Source organism: Mustela nivalis, assembly GCF_964662115.1.
Source record: "Mustela nivalis genome assembly, chromosome: 10".
Lineage (NCBI taxonomy): Eukaryota > Metazoa > Chordata > Mammalia > Carnivora > Mustelidae > Mustela > Mustela nivalis.
In genome coordinates, this window is record NC_139029.1 from 45,361,910 (window position 1) to 45,388,644 (window position 26,735).

General features: G+C 35.9%; 1 protein-coding gene across 5 annotated transcripts in view; it reads right to left on the minus strand.

Moving 5' to 3' along the window:
- OMA1 (OMA1 zinc metallopeptidase) overlaps nucleotides 1-26,735 on the minus strand; it is a 91,424-nt gene that overhangs the window by 45,594 nt on the left and 19,095 nt on the right. For 3 of the 5 annotated variants that reach the window (XM_082688124.1, XM_082688121.1, XM_082688122.1), the window contains exon 7: nucleotides 23,248-23,322. In XM_082688124.1, coding sequence (XP_082544250.1) covers nucleotides 23,248-23,322 — 75 coding nt within the window. Of the gene's footprint in view, nucleotides 1-6,336; nucleotides 6,531-7,986; nucleotides 8,058-23,247; nucleotides 23,323-26,735 lie in introns of those variants that run through there. The other 2 variants (XM_082688125.1, XM_082688123.1) reach the window with 2 other exon arrangements.

The window sequence follows — 26,735 nt, forward strand, 5'->3', positions numbered from 1 at the left end:
AACCCCCCAACAATCCGATTTAGAAATGGGCAGAGGATGTGAACAGACCTTTATTCAAAGAAGACATAAAAATGGTCAGCAGACACATGAAAAACTGTTCCACATCACTAATCATCAATGAACTACAAAAAGAAAGCACAATAAGATACCACCACACACTTTTAAGAAGGGCTAAAATAAAAAAATCAAGAAATAACAAGTGTTAGTGAGGATGTAGAGTAAAAGCAACCCTCACACACAGCTGGTGGGAATGCAAATTGGTGCAGCCACTGTGGAAAACAGTATAAAAGTTTCTCAAAAAATTAAAAATAGAAATACTATATTATCTAGTAACTCCATTACTGGGTATTTATGCAAAGAAAACAAAAAATGTTAATTTCTAAAGATATATGCACCCTATGTTTATTGCAGCATTATTTATAATAGACAAGATATGAAAGCATTCCAAGTGTCCACTGCCAGATGAATGGATAAAGAAGATATGGTATATATACACAATGGAATATTACACAGCCATAAGAAAGAATGAGATCTTGCTATTTGTGACAACGTGGATAGGCCTAGAGGGTAGTAGACTAAGTGAAAAAAGTCAGACCAAGAAAGACAAAAACCATATAATTTCACTTAATGTGGAATCTAAAACAAATGAATAAATAAACAAAAAGCAGAATCAGATCTGCAAATACAGAGAACAAACTGATGGTTGCTGGAGGGAAGTAGGTAGAGGAATAAACAACATGGGTAAAGGAGATTGAGGGATATAAGCTTCCAATTATGGAATTAGTAAGTCACAGGAATAAAAGGCACAGCATGTGAAATACAGTCAATGCTACTGTAAGAGCAGTGTATAATGACAGGTTGCAGCTACACTTGTGGTGGGCAGGGTATAACATATAGATATTGAATCAGTATGCTGTACCCCCAAAACTAAAAGAACTTTGTGGATCAATTGTACTCAAATTTAAAAATTAAAAAATTAGGGGCACCTGCATGGCTTAGTGGGTTAAAGCCTCTGCCTTCAGCTCAGGTCATGATATCAGGGTTCTGGGATCAAGCCCCACATCGGGCTCTCTGCTCAGCAGGAAGCCTGCTTCCCCCTCTCTCTCTGCCTACTTCTGCTTACTTGTGATCTCTCTTTGTCAAATAAGTAAGTTTAAAAATCTTTTAAAAATAATTTAAAAATTAAACATTAAAATCAAAAGTTTTAAAATGAGGATTGGTTAAGGTACCCCTGGGACAACATCATACTAATATTTGCATTATAAGGGTCCCAGAGAGAGGAGAAGGAAAGATGCAGAAAACTTATTTGAAGAAATAATAGCTGAAAACTTCCCTAAGCTAGGGAAGGAAACAGACATCCAGGTACAGGAAACCATCAGAGACCCAAACAAGGTGAACTCAAGGAGGTCCACCAAGACAAATAATAATTACAATTAAAAGATAAAGTGAGAATCTTAAAAGCTTCAAAAGAAAAGCCAATAGTTACATACAAGGAGAACTCAAGGAAAAGGCTACAAAGTAATTATTCAGAAGAACTAAGCCAGAGTAATATAGTATTATATATTCAAAATGCTATAAAGAAAATACCTACAACCAAGAATATTCTACTTGGAGAGGTTATCATTCAGAAATGAAGGAGTGATAAAGAGTTTCCCAGACAAACAAAAGTTCATCACCACTGAAGAGGCCCAAAATTTTTCAGCACATTTTTTAGCACAAAAAATGCTGAATAGTCTTCTTTAAAATGGAAAATAAAAGGCCACAAATAGAAGAAAATTTTGGAAGAAAAAAATTTTACTCATAAAAATAAACATACATCTATATGCTGCCTATAAGAGACTCACTTCAGGGCTAAAGACACACAAAGACTGACAATAAAGGGATGAAAAAGATACTCCATGCAAAGGTAAGCAAAAAAAAAAAAAAAAAAAAAGAAAAGAAAAGAAAAGAAAAGAAAAAGGGGGTTACCAGTACTTATATCAGACAAAATAGACTTTAAAAAGAGACAGTAATGAAGGGCATTACATAACAACAAAGGGATAAATCCACTAAGTGAATGTAACAATTGTAAATATCTATGCCCTCGACATAGGACATAGAGAGTGGGGAAAAGACAGTTTAGTTTCTTCAACAAATGATGTTGAATGGCCACACGCAAGTGTACGGCACCACTTTCTTATGGAACATACAAAAATAAACTGAAAATGGATTAAATACCTAAATACAAGACTTGAAACCATAAAACTCCTACGAGAAATCATAGGCAGTAATCTCCTTGACGTCAGCCTTAGCAATATTTTTCTGGCTATGTCTCCTCCAAGGAACTCAGAGGCAAAAATAAACTACTGAGATGACATCAAACTGAAAAGCTTTTTCACAGTAAAGGAAAGCATCAACAAGACGAAAAGGAAACCTACTGAATAGAGAAGGTTTTTTCAAATAATGTAACTGATAAGGGGTTAATATCCAAAGTATATAAAGAACTCCTACAGTGCAACACCAAAAAAAAAAAAAAAAAAATCCAATTAACAAAAAAGCAGAGGATCTGAAGAGACATTTTTCCAAAAAAGACATAAAAATGGTCAATGGACACATGAAAAAGATGCTCAACATCACTAATCATCAGGGAAATACAAATCAAAGCCACTATAAGATACCACCTCACACCAGACAGATGGATAGTATCAAAAAGACAAGAAATAGCACATGTTAGCAAAAATATGAAGAAAAGGAAACCCATGTGCATTGTTGGTGGGAATGTAAACTGGTATAACTACTATTAAAAACAGTATAAAGGTTCCTCAAAAAATAAAGGTAGAAATAACATATGATTCAGTAATTTCACTTCTGGGGATTTACTAAAAAAAAAAAAAAAAGAAAACACCAATTCACAATAGACAAGATACAGAAGCAAATTGAATGTCCACAATAAAGAAGATATGGCACATATATGCAGTGGAATATTACTCAACCATAAATAAAAAATAATTAATCTTGCCATCCACGGTAACATGGATGGACTTACAGGGTATTATGCTAAGTGAAATAAGTCAGACAGAGATACAAAACACATGATCTCACTTAATATGGAATCTACAAAACAAATGAACGAACAACAACAAAACAGAAACAGACTCAAAAATATAAAGAACTGATGGTTACCAGTGGGGAGGGGTTGGAGGAGTAGGAAAGAAAGCTGAATAGGTATAAAATTCCAGTTACAAAATAAATAAGTCCTGAGGATGAAAAGTACAGAATAGGGAATATAGTCAATAATATTGTAATAACTTTGGATGGTGACAGATTGTAATAACACTTAACACGAACATTGTGTAATGAATACAATCATTGAATCACACTATGTTGTATGCCTGAAGTTAAAATGGACCATACTTCAGCTAATTTTTTTTTTTATTGTAAAAATAAGCTGTATTTAGCCTGAAAAAACAAATCATACACTATGACCGAATAAGATTTACTTCTAGGATGCAGGATGATTCGCCATATAAAAATCAAGTAATGCGATACAGTACATTAACAAAATGAAGGATAGAAATTATATGATCATCTCAACAGATGCAGAAAAAACACGTGACAAACTTTAACACCTTTTCATTAAAAAAAAAAAGTCAACAAACTAGGAATAGAAGGCAATTACTTTAATATAATAAAAACCGTATATGAAAAAAACCCTAGCAAACAACATCATCAATGATGAAAAACAAAATTTTTCCTCTAACATCAAGAACACTCTCATCATTCTATTCAACACAGCATCAGAACTAGGAAGAGCAATTATGCAGAAAGAAAAAGAAGAAAAAGTACACAAATCAGAAAAAAAGAAGTAAAATTATCTCAGTTTGCAGATGGCATGATCTTGTACATAGAAAACACTAAAGATGCCACAAAAGAAAACTGCTAGAATAAATGAATTTATCAAAATTTCAAGTTACAAAAATAACATAAAATTCAGTTGTGTTTCTATAACCTAAAAACAAACTGTCTGAAAAGCATATTAAGTCAATAATGCCACTTAGCATCAAAACAATAAAATACTTAGAAGTAAATACAACTAAAAAGATCAAGACTTATATACTGCAAGCTATGAAACAATGATCAACGAAATTAAAGAACATATAAATAAATTAAAAGATATCCTGTGCTCATGGATGGGAAGACTTAATGTTGTTAAAATCCCCATTGTACTCAGAGCAATCTACAGATTCAATACAATTTCTATCAATATCCCAATAGTATTTTTTACAGGAATAGAAAAAACAATTGTAGGGCCTCCCAGGTAGCTCAGCCAGTTAAGTGGCTGCCTTTGGCTCCAGCCATGAACCCTGCGTCCTGGGATTGAGCCCACGTCAAGCTCCCTGCTCAGTAGGGAACCTGCTTCTCCCTCTCCCTCTTCCCCCAATTATGCTCTCTCACTCTCTAGTTCAAATAAATAAATAAAATCTTTTTTTTTAACCCTAAAATTCACAAAGAACCACCAAAGATCCCAAAAAGGCAAAATATTTGTAATAAAGAAGAAGAAAAGTAAAGGTATCATACTTCCTAATTTCAAAATGTGTTACAAAGCTGCAATAATTAAAACATAATCAATAATTAAAACATAATTATACTGGCAGAAAGACAAATATACAGACCATCTGAACAGAATACAGAGCCCAGAAATAATCCAGTCAAGTGATCTTTGACAAAAGTGCCAAAAATATACAATGGAAAAAAACAGTCTCTTCATTAAATGGTGTTGGGAAAACTGGATATTCCCATATAGAACAATGGAATCGGACCTTCACTTTACACCACAAACAAAAATCAATTCAAGATGTATTAAAACCTTAAACACAGAACTTGAAACATGTGAAACTCCTCAAAGAAAACATAGGGGGAAAAGTTTCATGACATTGACCTTGGCAATGATTCCTTGGATATGACACCCAAAGCACAAGCAACAAAAGCAAAAACTGACACATGGGACTACATCAAACTAAAAAGCTTCTGCACAATGAAGAAAATAATTAACAGAGTGAAAAGGCAGCCTCCAGGATGGGAGAAAATATCTGCAAACCATACAACTAATAAGGGGTTAATACTTCATACAAAAACTCCTATATAACAATAACCAAAAAACAAATAACAATTAAAATTGGGGGAAAAAAACTTAAATAGTCCTCCAAAAACAACATAAAAATGACCAATAGGTATATTTAGAAATCCTCAACATCACTAGCCGCCAGGATAAAGGAAATAAAAAACCACAATGAGAGATCACCACACATCTGTCAGGATGGCTGATTTAAAAAATAAACAAATAAAAGGGTAAGTGTTAGTGAGAACACAGAGAAGAGTGGAACCCTAGTATACTGTCAGTGGAATGTAAAACAGTACAGCCACTACAGAAAACAGTATGTACGTTTCTCAAAAAATTAAAAATAGAACTATTATATGATCCAACATTTCCACGTATGGGTACTTATATAAAAGAACTGAAAGCGGGATCTCCAACAGGTATCAGCACTCATGTTCATTGCAGTGTTACGCATAACAATCAAGATGTGGAAACAATCTAAATGTCCATCAGTGGGAAAATGGAGAAAGAAAAGTGGTATATACATACAATAAAATATTATTCAGTTTTTTAAAAAAAAGGAAATCCTATCACATGCAGCAACATGGATAAACTTTGGGGATATTATGCTAAGTGAAATAAAACTAGTCACAAAAGGACAAATATAGCATGATTCCACTTATGTGAGGGATTTAAAATAGTCAAACTCGGGGCGCCTGGGTGGCTCAGTTGGTTGGACAACTGCCTTCAGCTCAGGTCATGATCCTGGAGTCCCGGGATCGAGTCCCACATCGGGCTCCCAGCTCCATGGGGAGTCTGCTTCTCCCTCTGACCTCCTCGCTCATGTTCTCTCTCACTGTCTCTCTCTCAAATAAATAAATAAAATCTTTAAAAAAAAATAAAATAAAATAAAAAATAAAATAGTCAAACTCACATAAGCAGAGGGTAGATGGTGGCTGCCAGGGCTGGGTATAGGGAGATACAACGTTGCTATTCAAAAGGCAGAAAGTTTCAGTTATAAAAGATGAATAAAGTCTAAAGATCTGCTGTACCACCCTGTGCCTACAGTTAATAGTACTGTATTATACAAATTAAAAATTTGTTAAGATGATAGATCTCACGTTAAATATTCTTGCCACAGTAAAAAAAAAGATAAAATGATAATTATTTATCAAAATTATAGATCAATTATAGATCAAAATAGAAATATTTAGAAAATAAATATTCAGTTCATCACAAGCCTAACTCACTTGCCTCAATACAAATTATGGCAGGGATGCCTGAATGGCTCAGTTGGTTGAGTATCCAACTCTTGGTTCTGGCTCAGGTCACGATCTCAGGGTCCTGTGACTGAGCCCTGTGTTGGGCTCTGTGCTTGGGATGGAGTCCACTTGAGATTTTCTCTCTCTCTCCCTCTGCCCCTCCTTCTACTTACATGCTCTCTTCTTCCTCTCTAAAACAAATAAATAAAATCTTTTTTAAAAAAGTAAAGTAAGGAACTTGTGTTTACCAAGTGTCCACAAGTACATTAAGAAAAAGTGGATAATTTCTAGACTGGGTTTTCTTCTTTAAAATAGAACTAGTTATTGTCAGAGTTAACGAGAGTTCTCTCAGCGAAATACATAGGTCCCAGAATACTTTTTGAGGCATTATACTGGGACAATGGGAAAAGGAAAAACAAAAAGACTGGGTTCAAAATACCATTTATTTTATTTAACTAATAATTACTTACATGGAGCTAAATGCCAGGTATTGTCTAAGCGTATGACTAATATTAACTAACTGAATCATCATAACAAACTTCTGAGTTAAGTACTATTATTACACTCATTTTACAGATAAGAAGAAACCAAGACCCACGAGGTCAAGTAATTTGTTGAAAATAACATAACTAGTAAGTGACAGAGTTAGGATTTAAACACAAGTAAAATGATTGAAGTGTTTGTGACCTTGGGCCAATAGCTTAGTCTCCAAGAGTCTCAGATTCATCTATAAAAATGAAATGAGAGCAGGAGATCATTAGGATTAAATGTGATAACTTTTATAAAGTAGTCAGTCCAGATCCAGAACACAGTGGATACTATTTTTACTCTTACTTTCCCCTGGTGAGCAGCCAATATTATAGGATATTAGGTTCGGTCATAAGTGATGATATCACAAATTTACAACTAAAGAAGGATTAAGTTTAATTATCAACATGCATGAATATGCATTAAGGGACATATTAATTGAAAAAGAATTTGCTTCTATTCAATTAGAAACTCAGTGGGATATGATATTCATAAGAGTACAATAGTAGAAAAGCTATGCTTCTATTTGAACATTTTCCAATGCCAAAACAACACTGGAAAAAATGTATAAATAAATCCAGACCCAGTATATCCTACCTGTAGCCAAAATTTTCATTAAAAACGTTAACGATAAAAGCATCTCTGAATTTTGCTTTACATTCACCTAGATTCTCCAACAAAACTCCTGTCAGCGATAACCCTAAGAGGTAAAGTCTGACATTAGCAGTTCAGAGTCATTTTTTAGAAAGCCATTAACAGTTTACAATTGTCTCAGTCCTTTTGACATCCTCTCCTGTATTTCACAGACAAGTGGTTGGTAAAATAGCTATCTGAGATAATACTACAAAGGACTATGGCACAAGGGTAGTTTGACTCCCAGAGGTAGAAGAACACACTGAGGCTATTTTAAGATACCATTTAAAAAGACCAAACATAAACCTGATGATTCACATACCTGTACCCCTGGGGCAAATAATATATTATATGTTACTCAAAAAAAAAAAAGACTGAACAGATTTTTTTAAAATGGCGATCTTAGAGGTAGTGCAGCAGAAAACCGAAATTATAGAACTGTAGAAAGTGGAACTGTAGAAAGTTCCACTTCATAAACAAATGTACCTTTGTTGAAAAATCTTGCTATCTGTGAGACCTTTGTCAGGTTCCTTGGTTTCTCTATCCCTGAGTTTCATCTGTAAGATGAGGATAATAATAACACCTATTCTTCACAGGGTTGTTATGAAAATTACAGAGTTAACACACGCAAACACATGCACGTGCCCTGCACGTAGAGATGTTAGTTTACATTACTGCCATTTGTTGTCACTATCATCATCAGTGTTATCAGCACTACTGTCATCACTGTCACCACCAACTGCCAGGAAACTGGTTCTCCCCATCTCTCACTTTCATACATTCACTGTCCCAATACCTCTGATGGCATCACTCACTAAAGCTCACTTTACCGTGGAACCCATTTCTTGTATAAACAACATTTTACAATCAATACTTAAAAATTGCTCTTTTCCAACTGAATGTGACATAGGCTCAAGATGGTTTCAAGTAAACCATTCTCAATATCTCCCCATCCCTCTCATTAAAAACAAAAGAACCTTAACTTACCAAAACCATTTTATATGCCCTAACAAAGAGAAGTAGGAAGACTTGCATCGTTTTGTTAATTCATTTCATTTTAAAGTTTCTTGCATCTTTTGATTGCCAACATGTCAGTTTATCAATCAATACAATAAAGTTTTAATAAATTTCCATGTACATATTTTTCCCCCCATGCTCAAGTTTTATCTTAAGATTCAACATTTGGAGCTAAAATCATTGCAACTAAAAAAATGAAATGAATACACAAAACCTTGTCTCATTTGTCTAGGTGATACAATGAGGTTCACGCTTTATGAAAATCTACATTGTAACACACTTAGTAAATGAGATGTTCTCCCCATTTACTGTTTTTTATTCTTAAATAACTAAGCAAAGCACCTAAAATATTAATCCAAATAGAATATAAAAATAGTGTTCTATGACAAAGGCTCAGATTACCAACTTGGAAAACTGAGACCTGGGCATAGGCTCTTTCTAACTAGGTGCATGTTATAGGAGAAATCACCTCTTTGGACCCCAATTTCCTTATCCGTAAAAGGAGAAGATGGATTAGATTATCTCCAACTTTCTTTCCTGTTCCAAAAGTCTATGATTTTAACCTATTATTTACAGAAATTTTAGAATTTTTATTTTATTTTTTTGACAAAACTAGATTCTATTACCTATTTCTGTCACTAGATGGTGCTATCTGCATAGTTATTCAGGCTACTTGAAGAAACCATCTGGCAGCATCTCTGTACATCAACACTTAACAAATTTGGGGGCTCTCTAGGCCATTATAGTGGATTCAAGATCTCTGTCTCCATCCCCACCCCCGCACCCCCATTAAACACCAGTAATCTCTATTACCTAATCACTGTGATAATCACCATCACATACAGTGAGTGCCCTACTAAAAGGCGGCTCCTGCATTAAAACCACTGAAAAAAAATTAGTTTCCTTTTTCATATTTAAAAAATAGATACTAAAAAATAAAAATGACTTACTTGTGGTGAAATCACTCATTTATGTAAATGACTGTAAAGTGTTGAATTATCTTTACAGTGACAAATGAATACACACCTACACATAAAATCAAATACTTAGTTTGATTGTCATCTGGTAACTGTACATCTAGTTATTATTCTCTGGGTCACACCTTAGCCCAACCAGTTTTTACCAACCCTGTATTAGTCTTTCTGATAATTTATGTAATGATAAACTAAATGTCTTATAAATGAAAAATTATAACCATAAAAATATAAACTCAAACCCAATAACAAAGCACAACTAGAGAGCACTCTAAGGGAGGCAAGCTGCCTATTTTCAGAGACCTCCTGAATAACCTGATTTTAATGAATTTTCCATATTATGTCTAGTTCATGGCCTTAAAATCTCATAAATCTAATGAGACAGCATGTGACCAACAGATACATCTCACAGGAACAGTTCCCATTAACCAAGTCCATAAGATTGATAAAAAAGCAGAATATCAACTTGTTTAAAAACAGAGCTACCCTGTGACCCTGCAATTGCACTACTGGGCATTTACCCCAAAGATACAGATGTAGTGAAAAGAAGGGCCATCTGTACCCCAGTGTTCATAGCAGCAATGTCCACAATAGCCAAACTGTGGAAAGAGCCAAGATGCCCTTCAAGAGACAAATGGATAAAGATGATATGGTCCATATATACAATGGACTATTACTGAGCCATCAGAAAGGATGAATACCCAACTTTTGCAGCAGCCATGGATGGATGGAACTGAAGAATATTATACTAAATGAAAGAAGTCAAGCAGAGAAAGTCAATTATCATATGATTTCACTTATCTGTGGAATGTAAGGAATAGTATGAAGGACATTAGGAGAAGGAAGAGAAAAATGAAGGGGGAGTCAAAGGAAGAGATGAACCACGAGAGACTATGGACTCCAGGAAACAAACTGAGGGTTTCAGAGGGGAGGGGTTTCAGCGGATGGTTACCCCCTTGATGGGTATTAAGGGAGACACGTATTGCATGGAGCACTGGGGGTCACACACAAACAGTGAGTCATGGAGGAGTGCCTGGGTGACTCACTTGTTAAGCATCTGCCTTGGGTTCAGGTCATGATCCCAGGGTCCTGGGATGGAGCTCCACATCGTTGGGCTCCCTGCTCAGTAGGAATCCTGCTTATCCCTCTCCCACTCCCCTTGCTTGTGTTCTGTGTCTCTCTTTTTCTCTGTTAAATAAATAAATAAAATCTTTAAAAAAAAATGAATCACAGAACACTACATCAAAAACTAATGATATACTATATGATGACTAACATAATTAAAAAAAAAAAAGAAGTTCTCAAAAAAAAAAAAAAAAGAATATCAACATATCAACTTGTTAATGTGTGGTAATAACTACTACTGCCAAAACTACCAAGGGCACAGGGCACCTGCATCCTCAATTCATCATGTTCTTTCCCTTTTAGGCATGGAACCAAGGAAGCCAGGCTATAATGACAAGGTTGCCTAATAAGGACAGAATTAGGAATAAGATAATTACATTCTGTGATTTAAATATTAAATGGCAAGAAGTCAAGAAAGTCTCATGCATCAATGTCCAAAAAGAGGATACAAACCACAACTAAGAATCAAGTGGAGGACATGTAAAATAACCCTCTGAGGTAGTAGTATCATTATTCCCATTTTTTAGACTAGAAAAGAGACTTAGAAAGGGTAAGTGATTTGCACACAATGACGAAAAGAGACAAGAAGTCGAACACAGGTCAGTCTGACTCAGGAGTCCAAGGTCCCAACCTCTATGCTGGGTAAAATATAAAAAGATATAAAATCTCTTGCCACTGGTGCTCTTGAACTCTACATTTTAGCACAGTGAGCTTTTAACTCCTGGACTAAGAAATCATTACTTTTGCCTTTGAACATGCTGTCCACATGCCAAACACCCCCATCAACATCTTCACCAGGAAAACTACTACTTAGCTTTCAGATGTCTTCTGTAAATATCTTTTTCTCAGTCTAATCTCTAGGCCAAGTTCTCATTCCTAGCTAATGTTACATTTCTGCTCTCTTTTTTTCAGGGAATCTTGTGTATCTCTGTCACAATACTTTAAACTATAAAAATCACTTATTTAATGTCTCTGCTTTTTACTCAAATTCTGACCTCCATAATGGTATTGTGTATCCCTACATTCTAGAAGATGATATATACACTGAATCAATAAATAGAAATCAACATAATAGGTCAAAAAAGGTCTATGTATATCAATGTAAAAAGTGTCACCTTGGTTTTAAAGATGTCTTCTAATAGGGTTTATTAACAAATATGAAAAAGAATGTGCCAATCAAAAGTAGAATAAGAAAACTCTGAAGGCAAATGCTGGCCAGTGTCCACTTAAGTCTTACCTTGAGAAAGTAAATGTCCTAGCTGCCTGGACCTAACTATTATGAGAAGGGAAATATGACTGGAGTCAATGAAAGCTGTAATGAGGCTGGCAGAAAAGTTCAGGTAAAATGCCAATGGTGGAGACAGAAACATACTGAGATGCATTTTATAGATATAACTACCCACACTTGGTAAAAAATTCCACATGAATGATAAAAAAGAAGGAAGTATTAAGGAGGACTCCAGATTTTTTCCAAAAGCTACTAAATAGAAAGTGGTTTATTTATTGGGGAAAGGAAGACTAGAAGTAGATGTAAGGGGAAAATCAAGGATATATTGAACATATTAGTTTTGAGATACTTGTGAAACAGAAAGAGGAAATAATAGGCAGATATTTTGGTTTTTTGTTTTTAATTTTTTGACTATAGCTGAAACACAGGCATATATTTAAGTATAAATGATTAGAAGACTAGTGCTCCTAGGACTTTAATTGTATTGATTCTATAATATAGATCCAATTACCATTCCTATCCTATAGATGGGGAGATCTGAAGTATAGAAAGGATAAAAAGCTCACCCAGGATCACATAGAGCTGGCAAAGCAGATCCTCAGACTTGGCCAGTCAAGTTCCTGAGCTTGCTCATTATCATTATACTACATTGCTTCTTTGGCAGCTGATACCCTCACACCATGGGGACTCCAGAAAGGTTCTGTATCTGATACTCAAGAAAAAAGGGCTCAGGTGTAAGATTCAAATAGAGAATTAAAGAAGAGTCTCCACAATGAATGAGATAACCCCACCTCCCTCTCCTTTCCCAACCCTTAAATGACAGCAGCCAGTTTTACAGGATTCTTCTGCAAAGACACTTTAACAGCCACAGACAGGGTCTACATATATTCCATGTGGAAGTTCCCAAAGAGAGAACTAGCTCACTGCCCTATCTATCTTACAGTGGAGTCTGCTATCCCTAGGTTTGGATACCTAGGTATATACAGAGCTTCTGAAAAGTTTCTTAGTGAGTTCTTCTAAGATATGGACAATCACGAGTTACAAATTTGGGGATGTACACACTTCCATTCATGAGACTAATGGTACTGGATTTGATCTCCCACCACAAATAACCATAAAACCGGACAGACTACATGAGGCAAATATTTTCAGGTACCGGACAAAAGGCAAGATTAGACCGTGATTCTTGAGAAAAAGAGACACACTGTGTACTGCAACTCCTGGATTTGCATCTGCTCTCTGTCTGGAGGCAGTTTCCTGACCACACTGTAAGGGGTAGAACCCAAGCAGAACATGGGAAGTTTGGCTAAGCTAAGGAGTTAGAAGATAAGAGTTTAGGACTGCAAGGAGTAGTTGGAATTTGTGGGTTAAGGTACCAGAAAGAAGCTCACCCCAGAAATTGGCAGAGTTTCCTTGGGGGTACCTTAACCTAGATTTCATCAAAATTAAAAATGTTTGCTCTGAAAAAAAAAGAGAGAAAGAAAACCAAAAAACACAACACACATACAACTTTGTTAAGAAAGATGAGCCACAGACAAGGAACAACCATTTTCAAATCACATATCCAACAAATGACTGTATCCAGAATACGTAAAAATACTCCAGAGTGAATAATAAGAAAACAGACAATCCGATTAGAGTATGGAGGAGAAAAAAAACTGAACGATAATTAACCAAGAAGGAATACAAATAGCAAATAAGCACACAAAAACATTAATCAGGTTTATAAAAGATTAAATCTTCCATAAAAAGAAATCAATTGTTTAAACCTACTGAGTCAAGAAATTACAAAATAAACACAGTATGTGGAAATATAGAGAGCAGTAAAGAGATAAAGAAGTTAAGGGGACTTTCACTTCCAGAGTATAAGGCGGAGGTGTAGTAAGGGCTATTATTTCCCATTACGAGTTTATAAAACTAAACAGCTTTTTATACTATAATGAAATGTGTAGCTAATCACACAAATATATAGATATTTTTACAGGGGAGTGGTGTTAATAGTGTCAAATGTTACTAAGATAAAGAACAAGATAAACATAGAAAAGCTGCATGGGATATGACAACATAGAGACTAGTTGATCTTGAGAAATATAACTGTGGTAGAGGGATAAGATCAGAAACAAAACTGCAGCAACAAACTTTGAAATCATACACCCTTGGGTTTGAATCATGGTTTTACCATTTTGTACCTATAAGAAGGTAACTTATTCTATCTGGGCTTCAGTTCCTTTATCAGTGAGATGGAGATAATGATACTAATCACTAGTTCACAGAGTTACTAAAGGATTAGGCCAGACAATATATATAACATACTAAGCACGGTATCAGAATATAGTGTTGAATGACAAATAATAGCATTATAATCTAAACAGGTGGTATCACAGAATAAATGCTGGTATCAATATAACATCTAAGGTTCTTATACTGTTCCTCCCTTTTGATAGGAAATAAATACTTGTACTGAGACGGCATTTTTATATCCTAAGTGCTCCAGGGGTACCTGGGTGGTTCAGTCGGTTAAGTATCTGACTTTGGCTCAGGTCACGATCCTGGCAGCCTGAGATCAAGCCCTGTATCCAGGTCTTTGCTCAGCGGGGAGCCTGCTTCTCCCTCTGCATACCCCCACTTGTACTCATGCTCTATCTCACTCAAATTAATAAATATTTTTCTTAACAAAGAACATTATAGCCTAAGTGCTCCATAACAAAGATATTGCCTGTATCACTATGGATCCATGACTTAATACATGTAGCAATGTTGTTTTCTCCTTTGAACTAAGTACTATGTCACAACTGGCAAAAGGTCAACTCATCCACAACACAATTATTTAGATATGCTTTAGAAAATGAAATCATAGTTGTAGCTATCCAGATACACTCTTAAAAAAATAGACGGCTTGTATATTATAGATAATCAAAGGAATATCAATATTTGCTAACCTAATTTCATTCTTCTTTCTTTTTTTTTTTTTAAAAGATTTTATTTATTTATTTGAAATAGAGAGAGAGAGATCACAAGTAGGCAGAGAGGCAGGCAGAGAGAGTGAGAAGCGGACTCCCTGCTGAGCAGAGAGCCCGATGCGGGCCTCGATCCCAGTACCCTGAGATCATGACCTAAGCCGAAGGCAGAGGCTTAACCCACTGAGCCACCCAGGCGCCCTCATTCTTCTTTCTTAAATACCACAGAAAATTTATCTTACCAAGTCACCCAAAAACATAAAACTGACATTTGATCACTCAAAGTAGTAATTTCCAAACCTGCCTAGATAGCAGAAATCACTTGGAAGTTCCTAAACATATTCAGATTCAGGGTTTCATCACCCTGCTACTGATCCAAGTGTGGGGCCTAGAATATGTATTTTGAAAATCTACCAAGAAAAACATTAAGAGAAAAAGGCCATCTTCAAAAGAAGAAATAGTCAATAAAAATGAAACAATATTCTCAACTTTACTACTAGGCAAGAGAATGCAAATATTTAAAAGCAACGAGATTCCATTTTTTATCCAAATTAACAAAAATTAAAGATATTGAAAACAGGGCTGATGCAGGTATTTAAAAAAAGGGTATTGCGATGTGTCACTGGTTAAGGTTTGCCATAACATTCTGTAATAACAGGAAGTATCTTTTAAAAACAAACATAGCAGTGCCAGCAATCCCACCCTACTGCTATGTAAGTACAAGGAACATAAGGATATGTGAATAAGGATGCCAACTACATTTGAGACTGTTCTTGTTTCTTGAGAAAGGCTTGTATTGCTATTTATTTTTCTCTTAGGACTGCCTTTGCTGCACCCCAAAGATTTTGAACAGTTGTGTTTTCATTTTCATTTGTTGCCATGAATTTTTAAAATTCTCCTTTAATTTCCTGAATGACCCATTCATTCTTTAGTAGGATGTTCTTCAGCCTCCATGTATTTGAGTTCTTTCCAACTTTCCTCTTCTGATTTTTTAGTTCTACTTTCAAAGCACTGTGGTCCAAAAATATGCAGGGAATGATACCAATCTGTTGGTACTAGTTGAGACCTGATTTGTGATCCAGGATATGGTCTGTTCTGGAGAATGTTCCATGTGCACTAGAGAAGAATGTATATTCTGTTGCTTTGGGATGGAATGTTCTGAATTTATCTGTGAAGTCTACCTGGTCCAGTGTGTCATTTAAAGCCTTTATTTTCTTGTTGATCTTTTGCTTAGATAATCTGTCAACTTAGTCAGGGGGTGTGAATGTCCCCTACTATTATTGTATTATTGTCAATGTGTTTCTTTGATTTGGTTTTTAATTGGCTTATATAAGTGGCTGCTCCCATACTAGGGGCATAGATATTTAAAATTGTTAGATCTTCTTATTGGATAGACCCTTTAATTATGATACAGGGTCCTTCCTCATCTCTTATCATAGTCTTTGGTTTAAAATCTAATTTGTCTGATATAAGGATTGCCACCCCAGCTTTCTTTTGATGTCCATTAGCATGGTAAATGGTTTTCCACACCCTCACTTTAAATCTGGAGAAGTCTCTGAGTTTCTTGTAGACAGCATATCGAAGGGTCTTTTTTTTTTTTATCCATTCTGATACCCTGTCTTTTGATTGGGGCATTTAGCCCTAATTTACATTCAGGGTAACTATTGAAAGATATGAATTTAGTGCCATGTATTACCTGTAAGGTGACTGTTACTGTATATTGTCTCTGTTCCTTTCTGGTTTATGTTACTTTTAGGCTCTCTCTTTGCTTAGAGGATCCCTTTCAATATTTCCTAAAGGGCTGGTTTGATGTTTGCAAATTCTTTTAGTTTTTGTTTGTCCTGAAGATTTTTATCTCCCCTTCTACTTTCAATGACAGCCTAGCTGCATATAGTATGAAAGAAATTGAGGAAGACACAAAGAAATGGAAATATGTTTCATGCTCACGGATTGGAAATGTCTATGCTACCAAGAAAATGTGAAAATGTCTATGCTACCAAGAGCCATCTACACATTTAATGCAATCCCTATCAAAATACCATCAACTTTTTTCAAAGAAAAGATTTCAGTGAAATCTGTTAAATTCTAAGCAATGAAGAGCCAGAGGCTGAGAATACAAGTAGAACTCAAAAGAAATCCAAGTAGAAAGAGGTGACTAAGGAGAGTTTTCAGCCATCCAGCAGGGCTAGAGAGCCAAAACTTACAAGTTAGGCTTAACAAGGCAGCCAAATTTGAGAAGCTAAGATTTGAAAAATAGGAGGGCAAAGACACCACTGGATGCCAGTTCAACAAGGCATCTTATTAATTCTTAAGCTGCACAGGGCACTTTTAAAACAAAAAGTTGATGAAAACTGAATAGAGATTTCAATAGTCTCATGGTGCTAGTGAATCAAAAACTGAAGTTCAAAAACCACTACACAGGAGGAACTTAGTAAATACTCCATGCCTTCAGCAGACCTCCCTGTACAGCAATACTCTTATAAATGAAGGTGAGTACAGGTAAATTGAAACTTATGAAGACCCAGCTCAGGCTCTGACTGACTGAAATAATCTGCTCTATTCTAATTGTCCTCCAGACTAAGGGAGAATCACCTACAATGGATGAAATTATCATTCAGAGCCAATAGTTCTATGTTCAGTGGTTAAGCCAGTGTCCTGGGATCGAGCCCCGCATTGGGCTTTCTGCTCAGCAGGGAGCCTGCTTACCCCTCTTTCTCTCTGCCTGCCTCTCTGACTACTTGTGATCTCTCTCTGTCAAATAAATAAGTAAAAATCTTTTAAAAAATTTTTTAAAAATACAATAAAATTTAAAAGTCAAAGATGTGTCTAATGGCAGAATGGACATAGCTGAAAGTAGGATTAGTGAGCTACAAGACAGTTACAGATAATATACAAGCTGAAACATGTGTTATCTATGGGAAAGAACCACAAGACAGATCTGCTAAAACCATCAAAGAACTAACAGTCAAATTATTATAATCTTAGGTATTAGCATATCCCAATTATCTGTACTATTCTAGAGGGTGACAGTTCAGGAGTGAATACAGCTTGAACTTTTTCATGTTTAGAGGGTGTCTGAAATTAAGATCTAAGCAGATCCATCTACTCAGACTCTCAACGTGGCTCTAAAGTAAACTGCTTAAAGAAACTGGATCCTAAATATTACAGCTGGTGAAGTTCTGAAGCATGTCCATATTCAAATGAAGATCCAAGAAGCCAAACTGAAAGAACTGTGGACTGAGTGACTCTTCTTTGAAAAGATTCATTTATTTATTTTGAGAGAGAGAATGAGAGGGAGAGAGGAAGAAAGAGTGGATGAGCAGGGAGGAGGGGCAGAGGGAGTGAGAATCTCAAGCAGACTCCCCACTAAGCCCTGCATGGGGCTTGATCCCACAACCCTGAGATCATGAACTGAGCTGCAGTTAATGACTGGATGCTTAACTAACTGAGCCACCCAGGCACCCCACAAAATTTTTTTTAAAAAGCGCTACCTTGGGGACGCCTGGGTGGCTCAGTTGGTTAAGCGGCTGCCTTCGGCTCAGGTCATGATCCCAGTGTCCTGGGATCGAGTCCCACATTCGGGCTCCTTGATTTGCGGGGAGCCTGCTTCTCCGTCTGCCTCTGCCTGCCACTCTGTCTGCCTGTCCTTGCTCTCGCTTCTCTCTCTATGACAAATAAATAAATAAAATCTTAACAAAAAAAAAAAAGCGCTACCTTGTAGCGCTTTTGAAAAGCTCTATTACAAAGCTGTCATCATCAAGACAGCATGGTACTGGCACAAAAACAGACACATAGATCAATGGAACAGAATAGAGAACCCAGAAATAGACCCTCAACTCTATGGTCAACTAATCTTCAACAAAGCAGGAAAGAATGTCCAATGGAAAAAAGACAGCCTCTTCAATAAATGGTGCTGGGAAAATTGGACAGCCACATGCAGAAAAATGAAATCAGACCATTTCCTTACACCACACATGAAAATAGACTCAAAATGGATGAAGGACCTCAATGTGCGAAAGGAATCCATCAAAATCCTTGAGGAGAACACAGGCAGCAACCTCTTCGACCTCAGCCGCAGCAACATCTTCCTAGGAACAACGCCAAAGGCAAGGGAAGCAAGGGTAAAAATGAACTATTGGGATTTCATCAAGATCAAAAGCTTTCGCACAGCAAAGGAAACAGTTAACAAAATCAAAAGACAACTGACAGAATGGGAAAAGATATTTGCAAACGACATATCAGATAAAGGACTAGTGTCCAAAATCTATAAAGAACTTAGCAAACTCAACACCCAAAGAACAAATAATCCAATCAAGAAATGGGCAGAAGACATGAACAGACATTTCTGCAAAGAAGACATCCAGATGGCCAACAGACACATGAAAAAGTGCTCCATATCACTTGGCATCAGGGAAATACAAATCAAAACCACGATGAGATATCACCTCACACCAGTCAGAATGGCTAAAATCAACAAGTCAGGAAATGACAGATGCTGGCGAGGATGCGGAGAAAGGGGAACCCTCCTCCACTGTTGGTGGGAATGCAAGCTGGTGCAGCCACTCTGGAAAACAGCATGGAGGTTCCTCAAAATGTTGAAAATAGAACTGCCCTATGACAGTGGGCACTACTGGGTATTTACCCTAAAGATACAAACGTAGTGATCCAAAGGGGCACGTGCACCCGAATGTTTATAGCAGCAATGTCCACAATAGCCAAACTATGGAAAGAACCTAGATGTCCATCAACAGACAAATGGATCAAGAAGATGTGGTATATATACACAATGGAATTCTATGCAGCCATCAAAAGAAATGAAATCTTGCCATTTGCGACAACATGGATGGAACTAGAGCGTATCATGCTTAGCGAAATAAGTCAAGCAGAGAAAGACAACTATCATATGATCTCCCTGATATGAGGAAGTGGTGATGCAACATGGGGGCTTAAGTGGGTACGAGAAGAATCAATGAAACAAGATGGAATTGGGAGGGAGACAAACCATAAGTGACTCTTGATCTCACAAAACAAACTGAGGGTTGCTGGGGGGAGGGGGGTTGGGAGAAGGGGGTGGGATTATGGACATTGGGAAGGGTATGTGCTTTGGTGAGTGCTGTGAAGTGTGTAACCTGGTGATTCACAGACCTGTACCCCTGGGGATAAAAATATATGTTTATAAAAAATAAAAAATTAAAAAAAAAAGCGCTACCTTGAAGATTATGACTTAAACTTTAGAAGAACTAAGGTGATTGGCAGTGGAAGGAATCACAACATGTGTAACTACTTAACTAAAACTGTATTAATTTTTGAATCAACAAATAAACCAAATATATCTGAAGAATGCAGTATCCTTCAGACATTAAAAATATAGTAGAGGTAACAAACTGACGGTTGCCAGTGGAGAGGGGCAGGAAGTGGCAGCAAAATAGATGAAGGAGCTGGAGAAACAGGCTTCCGGTTACAGAATGATAAGCCACAGGATGAAAGGTACAGCATAAGGAATACAGTCAACAGTACTATCACAGCATTGTATGGTGACAGACGGTAGCTACACTTACGGTGAGCATAACACATGGAGTTGTCAAATCCCTGTTTTATACACACAGAACTAATGTAATATTGTGTGTCAACTATACTTCAATTAAAAAAAAACACAAAATGCAAATATATATGTATATTAAAAAACTTTATACCAGTAATGTTTAGAATTTAAACAAAACATACATTTCTAGAAAAACAAAATTATAAAGAAGGTGACACAAAACTGGGGCACCTGAATGGCTTAGTTGGTTAAGCCTCCAACTCTTAATTTCAGCACAGATCATGATCTCAGGGTCATGACATCTAGCCCCGCATTGGGCTCTACGGTCAGCAAGAAGTCTACTTCTTTCCCTCTGTCTTCCTCTGCCCCTCCCCTCACTCATTCAATCTCTCTAAAATAAATCTTTTTTTTTTTTTAAACCTGACATGAAACAGAAAAATGTGAATTAGTTCTTATCTGTTAGAAAGACTGAATCTATAACTAAAGACCATCCACAAAGAAATCTGCAGGCCCATACAGTTTTACCCATGGAATCTCTAAACATTTAAAAATAAATATTACTAATATTACACAAACACTTCCAGAGAAAAGAACAAAAAAACAAAAAAACTTCCCAACTCATTTTATAAGGCCAGCATAATCTTGATAGCAAAACATGACAGGGCATTACAAGAAAAGAAAATTCCAAGTTGGTATATCTTATGAATATAGATACAAACATTCTAAGCTATATGCTAGCAAACCAACTTCAGTAATATGTGGGAAGGATAATATAACTGATAAAATTATATTTTAAAATAACAAGTTGTCATAATGTGTGAAATAATTTTAAAATAACAAGTTGTCCTAATGGGTAAAATAATAATCAATGTAGTTTGTCACATTAACAGATTAAAGGAGAAAAACTATATATTCATCAATACAGAAAAAGAATTTGATAAAGTTACTCATAATTTAAAAAAAAACTATTAGCATATAAGGAATAGAAGGGCAACTCTTCTAAAAAGTCAGATTTAAAACAAAAACAGAAACAAAAAAAGTTATAACAGACACCAGAATGGTGAAATACTGAATGCCTTCTCCCTAAAGTCATGAAGAAACAAAAGTGCTCACTGCTCACCCTCAACACTGTATTGAAGTTTCTGGCCATTGCAGTATGATAAAAAAGAGAAAGTACATAGATTGGAAAGGAAGAACTAAAGTTGTCATTATTCATAGGTAACACAAATGTGTATATATAAAATCTAAAAGAATCTACACACTATTAGAATTAAGGGACTTTAGCAAGGCTGTTGGATACTAGTTCATTTACAAAAAAACAAAATGCACTTTTATATATGAGGAAGCTTATTTCTTAAATGACACTTTATGATAACATCAAAAAATGTCTAACACTTAGCAGTACATTTAACAAAGGATTTGTAAGTCCTATACACACACATACACACAAACCATTTGGAAACAACACTGAAATTACAAGAATATCTAAATAAATGGACAAATAAATCACTCGTGGGCTGGAAGACTCAATATTATTGACAGTAGTCAACTGTCCCCAAATTCACACAATTCCAATCAAAATCCCAAGCATGTTTTTGTATAGGCATGTGATTTGATAAGCTGATTCTGACATTTATACGGACAGGAAGAAAACCAAGAATAGCCAAGTCAATCTTGCAGAACCACACTGGAGGACAGCAGTTATCAGATATTACAGCTTACTACAAAGCTACAGTGACAATGTGGTATTGGCTCAAAGACAGATAACAGGCCAGTAGAATACAATAGGGAGTCCAGAAATAAACCTATGTATAGCCTCCCATATTTATGACAAAGAGACACTGAAGTATAGTGGAGAAAAGATAACTCTTCAATAAACAGTGCTGAGGCTATTAGATATCCACATGGGGGAAAAAGTATCCTGACCTCTTCCACATATTATATTTTTAAAAGGCAATAAAATAATAAGCTTCTTGGAAATAAAACAGCAACAACTTATTGAAATAGGCAAAGATTTCTTAACCAGAACACAAAACACACTTATATTAAAAGGAAATTTTCACAGACTGTAGTACATTGAAATGAGGAAACTCTTGTTACAGCCAATCTGCGGCCCACTATTTGGAAACCTCTTAATCTATATAGTCAGATAATTTACTCAATTCTCATTATGTAACATTCACATAACTACTTTTACTTTTGTGATGGATAATATCTTCATTTATGAAATTAAATCCATAAAACTCATAATAAGAACTTCAAATAATAGTGATTTCTAACAGCTAGGATTTTTAATAACCCCTGGAAACTCAACAAGGAATCAAGTACAATTTGGATTTAATGTACCAAGTGGCATTGTTTTTTACTTATTTCTAAAAATGCAGTTTTACTTCTAATATTAAATTCTACTAATAATACTCAGTTATCACAGATGATAAAAATGGCAGGGAGGCACCCAGTGCCCTGTAAAGGAGATATGAGCAAAAGCCAACTTAAATCATAGTACAGGCCCAGAGCTGCTCTCTGACTAGCCAAGATCAGTCATTTGCTGCAACAATAATCTCAAAGATACAAAGTAATAAGCCTGTTCTTCTGTTTATTTAAATTATAAAATCAGGTGATTCATCTAAGATCATAGCTACAATAGAACAAACCTTCCTTTGAGTGGGGAAAAAAACAATTATACATTATTTTACTCAGAAAAGCCCTTCGGCAAGAAAGGGAAAGAAGTATAACAAAGATAGTATATCACCTTCTAGAAGCACAAATTTAAAAAGGTATTAATGAAAAATTTCATACAGTCCAACTCTCATTCTCTGCTCATGCCACAGCTCATAAAGACAATGTACATTTATCTTTTACTGTGCGAAGGGCACTGTGTTTTCTCAACTACCAAGCATTTACCTTTGCAGCAAGCTGTAGTCCAATTTTGTCAGCTTCAGCCTCTAATGTTCTACTGTACGGTCTATCAAACATATACTAAGAAGAAATAAGAAAGAGAAGCTCCATTAAGGATATTTATTCCATAGTAAAAGGATTAACAAAATGCAATTTTTGAAATTAATTTCATGGAGCATCTAGGATAAAGTTTTTATGCTCCCCATGATTAACATTTAAAGAATACTATGATATAAAACAAAGTGAAGCTTTATTTCCTCCATCATAGATTAATATTTTAAAACATGAAAAGAATATTTAAAAAATTATGCCTACAGACTTCTGGAGACTCTACAGTATCACATGGAGTACAGCAATCCCCCTTACCCATGACTTCAGTTTCCATGGTTTGAGTTACCCATAGTCAACAGGGGTCTGGAAGCAGACGGTCCTTCTGACGCACAGTCAGGTCTCTAGCAGCCTAGTGCTACACCACAGCCTCCATCATTTACCTCACTTCATCCCGTCACATAGGTATTTTACATCTCACATCATCTCAAGAAGTTGATGCAGTACAATAAGATATTTTGAGAGAAGCCACACTCACATAGCTTTTTTTACAGTATGTTGTTATAATTGTTCTATTTTATTATGAGTTACTGTTGTTAATCTTTTATTGTGCTTAACTTATAAACTTTATCACAGATATGTATATACAGGAAAAAACATAGTATATATAGGATTTGCTACTATCTGAGGTTTTAGGCCTATCCACTAGGGGTCTTGAATATATTCCCCTCTCCACACCCCATGGATAATGGGGTAGGAGTATCACTGTACAGGTATCCCCCATTTTCCAAAAGTTTGCCTCACATTACTTTGCTTTTACAAAAGACCTACATTAGTACCTGTTTTCACTGACCAAAAGAAATCCAAAGAGTATGTTTACTTTTATGAAAAAAAAGCCTAAAACCAAAGTGATTTAACATGAACTTTCAGAAAGCAGTGGATACCCGCACTTCTATTTTCCCAATTATAATCTCTACCTACTGTGTAGAGGATCCCCTAAAGAAACCTCATTAATGTAAGTTTTAATATTTTGATCATTTTGTTCTTACAGTTTTAAATTTTTTAAAAATTTTATTTATTTGAAGAAAAAGAGCACAAGTAAGCAGAGCAGCAAACAGAGGGAGAAGGAGAAGCAGACTTCCCAATAAGCAGGGAGCCTGACACAGAACTTGATCCCAGGACCCTGGGATCAAGACCTGAGCCAAAGGCAGATGCTTAATCGACTGAGTCATCCATGTGCCCCAGATCTCACATTTTTAAAGAAAACTGAAAAAATATAGCTAGATAATAACCACTGACACTACCAGAGAATTTATTTCAGTTAGAAAATTAACCATAGAGCAGGCTTTCCTTTCTTTGATAAATTATCTTAATGCTATCTTTCTCTCCTAAGTATTGATTAGTTAGGGAAATGAAATTTTCTTTCAACTTCAATTAAAAAATACAAATAGATATCATAATTTTAACTTTCCTAATTACTTGTATTTATGTGAATGCTTTCCAGTTAAATTCTAATTTTCAGTAAGTACTAAAATTTGTATGCGATGGATCAATAGGCAGGACTTTTGAGAACAGAGTTATTAATAGAGGAAACACTTTTTCAGAGGTAGCTACATGTCAGTGATGTCTAAAAATAATATAATCAATCTAATCCATAGTACATGGACTACTAGATATGACTTTCTTCCTTCTCAATCATGTCTTTTTTAGGCTGTTTAACTGTATTGTATCATGTCATCATTCTCAATGAGCAGTCTGCAGGGGTCCATCAAGTCTACTGATAGCATAACTGGTTAAAAACATGGGCTTTAAAGGACAGAAACTTAGACTCAAGTCCAAATGCTGACACTTACTAACTGTGAACCCCTGGCTAATTGTTTAACCTCTCTAAGCCTGGTTGCATCATATGTAAAATGGAGTAGCAACAGCACCAACCTCCTAGGGTTGCAGACAGGATAAACTGAGGAAATAATAATAGCAGCGCCTATTTAATGAGTCCTTACTTTGTACTGGGTACTACACTAAATGCTTTATAATCATTGGTTCTCAACTGAATATGATTTTGTCCCCCAGGGACATTTGGAAATGTTGGAGACTTTTTTTTTTTTTTTGAAGAGAGAGAGAGTGCACACAAGTGGTTTAGGGGCAGAGGGAAAGACAGAATCTTAAGCAGGCTCTACACTCAACACAAGCCTGATGTGGGGCTCAATCTCATGACCCTGAGATCATGACCTGTGCCGAGAGATCATGACCCGAACTGATCAGGATCAAGAGTCAGACACTTAACTGAGCCACCCAGGCACCCCTGGAGACATTCTTGATTGTCAAAACTGTGGGGGAGGGCAGATGTGGGTGAAAGTACTACTGGTATCTATCTAGTGGGTAGAGGTCGGATGTTCAGAGCAGATGTTTAGAGGCTAAACATCCTACAATGCATGGGACAATTCCCCACAACAAAGAATTATCTAGTCCAAAATGTCAACAGGCTTAGATTGAGGGATCCTACTTTAAAATGCATCTTAGGGGCGACTGGGTGGCTCAAGGGGTTAAAGCCTTTGCCTTGGGCTCAGATCGTGATCCCAGGGTACTGAGATTGATCCCCACATGGGCTCTCCGCTCAGCAGGGAGCCTGCTTCCTGCCATCTCTCTGCCTGCCTCTCCCCCTACTTGTGATCTCTGTCAAATAAATAAATAAAATCTTCAAAAAAATAAAAATAAAATAAAACAAAATGCATCATTAAACCCATAACAGTGCTCTGAGTTAGCCAGTAATATGTCAATTTATAGATGAAGAAACTGAGACCTATAATTAGTGAAGTAATCTGCCTAGGTTCTATAGAATTTAGGTCTAACAGAGCCTAAATTCAAATATAGGTCCATCTGCTCACAGCTAGTATTCTTAACCCCATACATAATTAATCTAGTGTTTATCCTAATACCTAACATATGGTAAGTAACCAATAAATCTTATCACTAAAACCCTATGTGGTAGCACTCTGTGTGGGCTACTATATTATACCTAAATCTTTTAAAATTACAAAAATATGACTCCCCAATGGTTATGTGAAGACTCCTGTTTCTTCTTTTCTCTGACAAATGAATGTCAGCAATTCCCCCTCCTTTATGACTTCCCTATCCGCATCCCCTCCTGCTCTCCAATCATAAGGAGCAAAGCTGTCTAGAGAAACTTTTCCTCATCACCAAAATTACTGGGGGAGTCTTGATTTAGGGAAAAAGAGCTCAAAAGAAGTAATCCCTACTTTATTTTTAGTTTAATTATTAAAAAATTATATTTAGTAGCCCGATTCATGAAGTATTTTCAAGGGAGAAACAGCTACAAGTTATCTTTCTTATGACAAAATCTTCAAAGTACATTACAGAAAAAAGCTATATACTGATAAATGAGGGGAAAACTACATTAACTCCTTTGACTTCCCAGCATATCA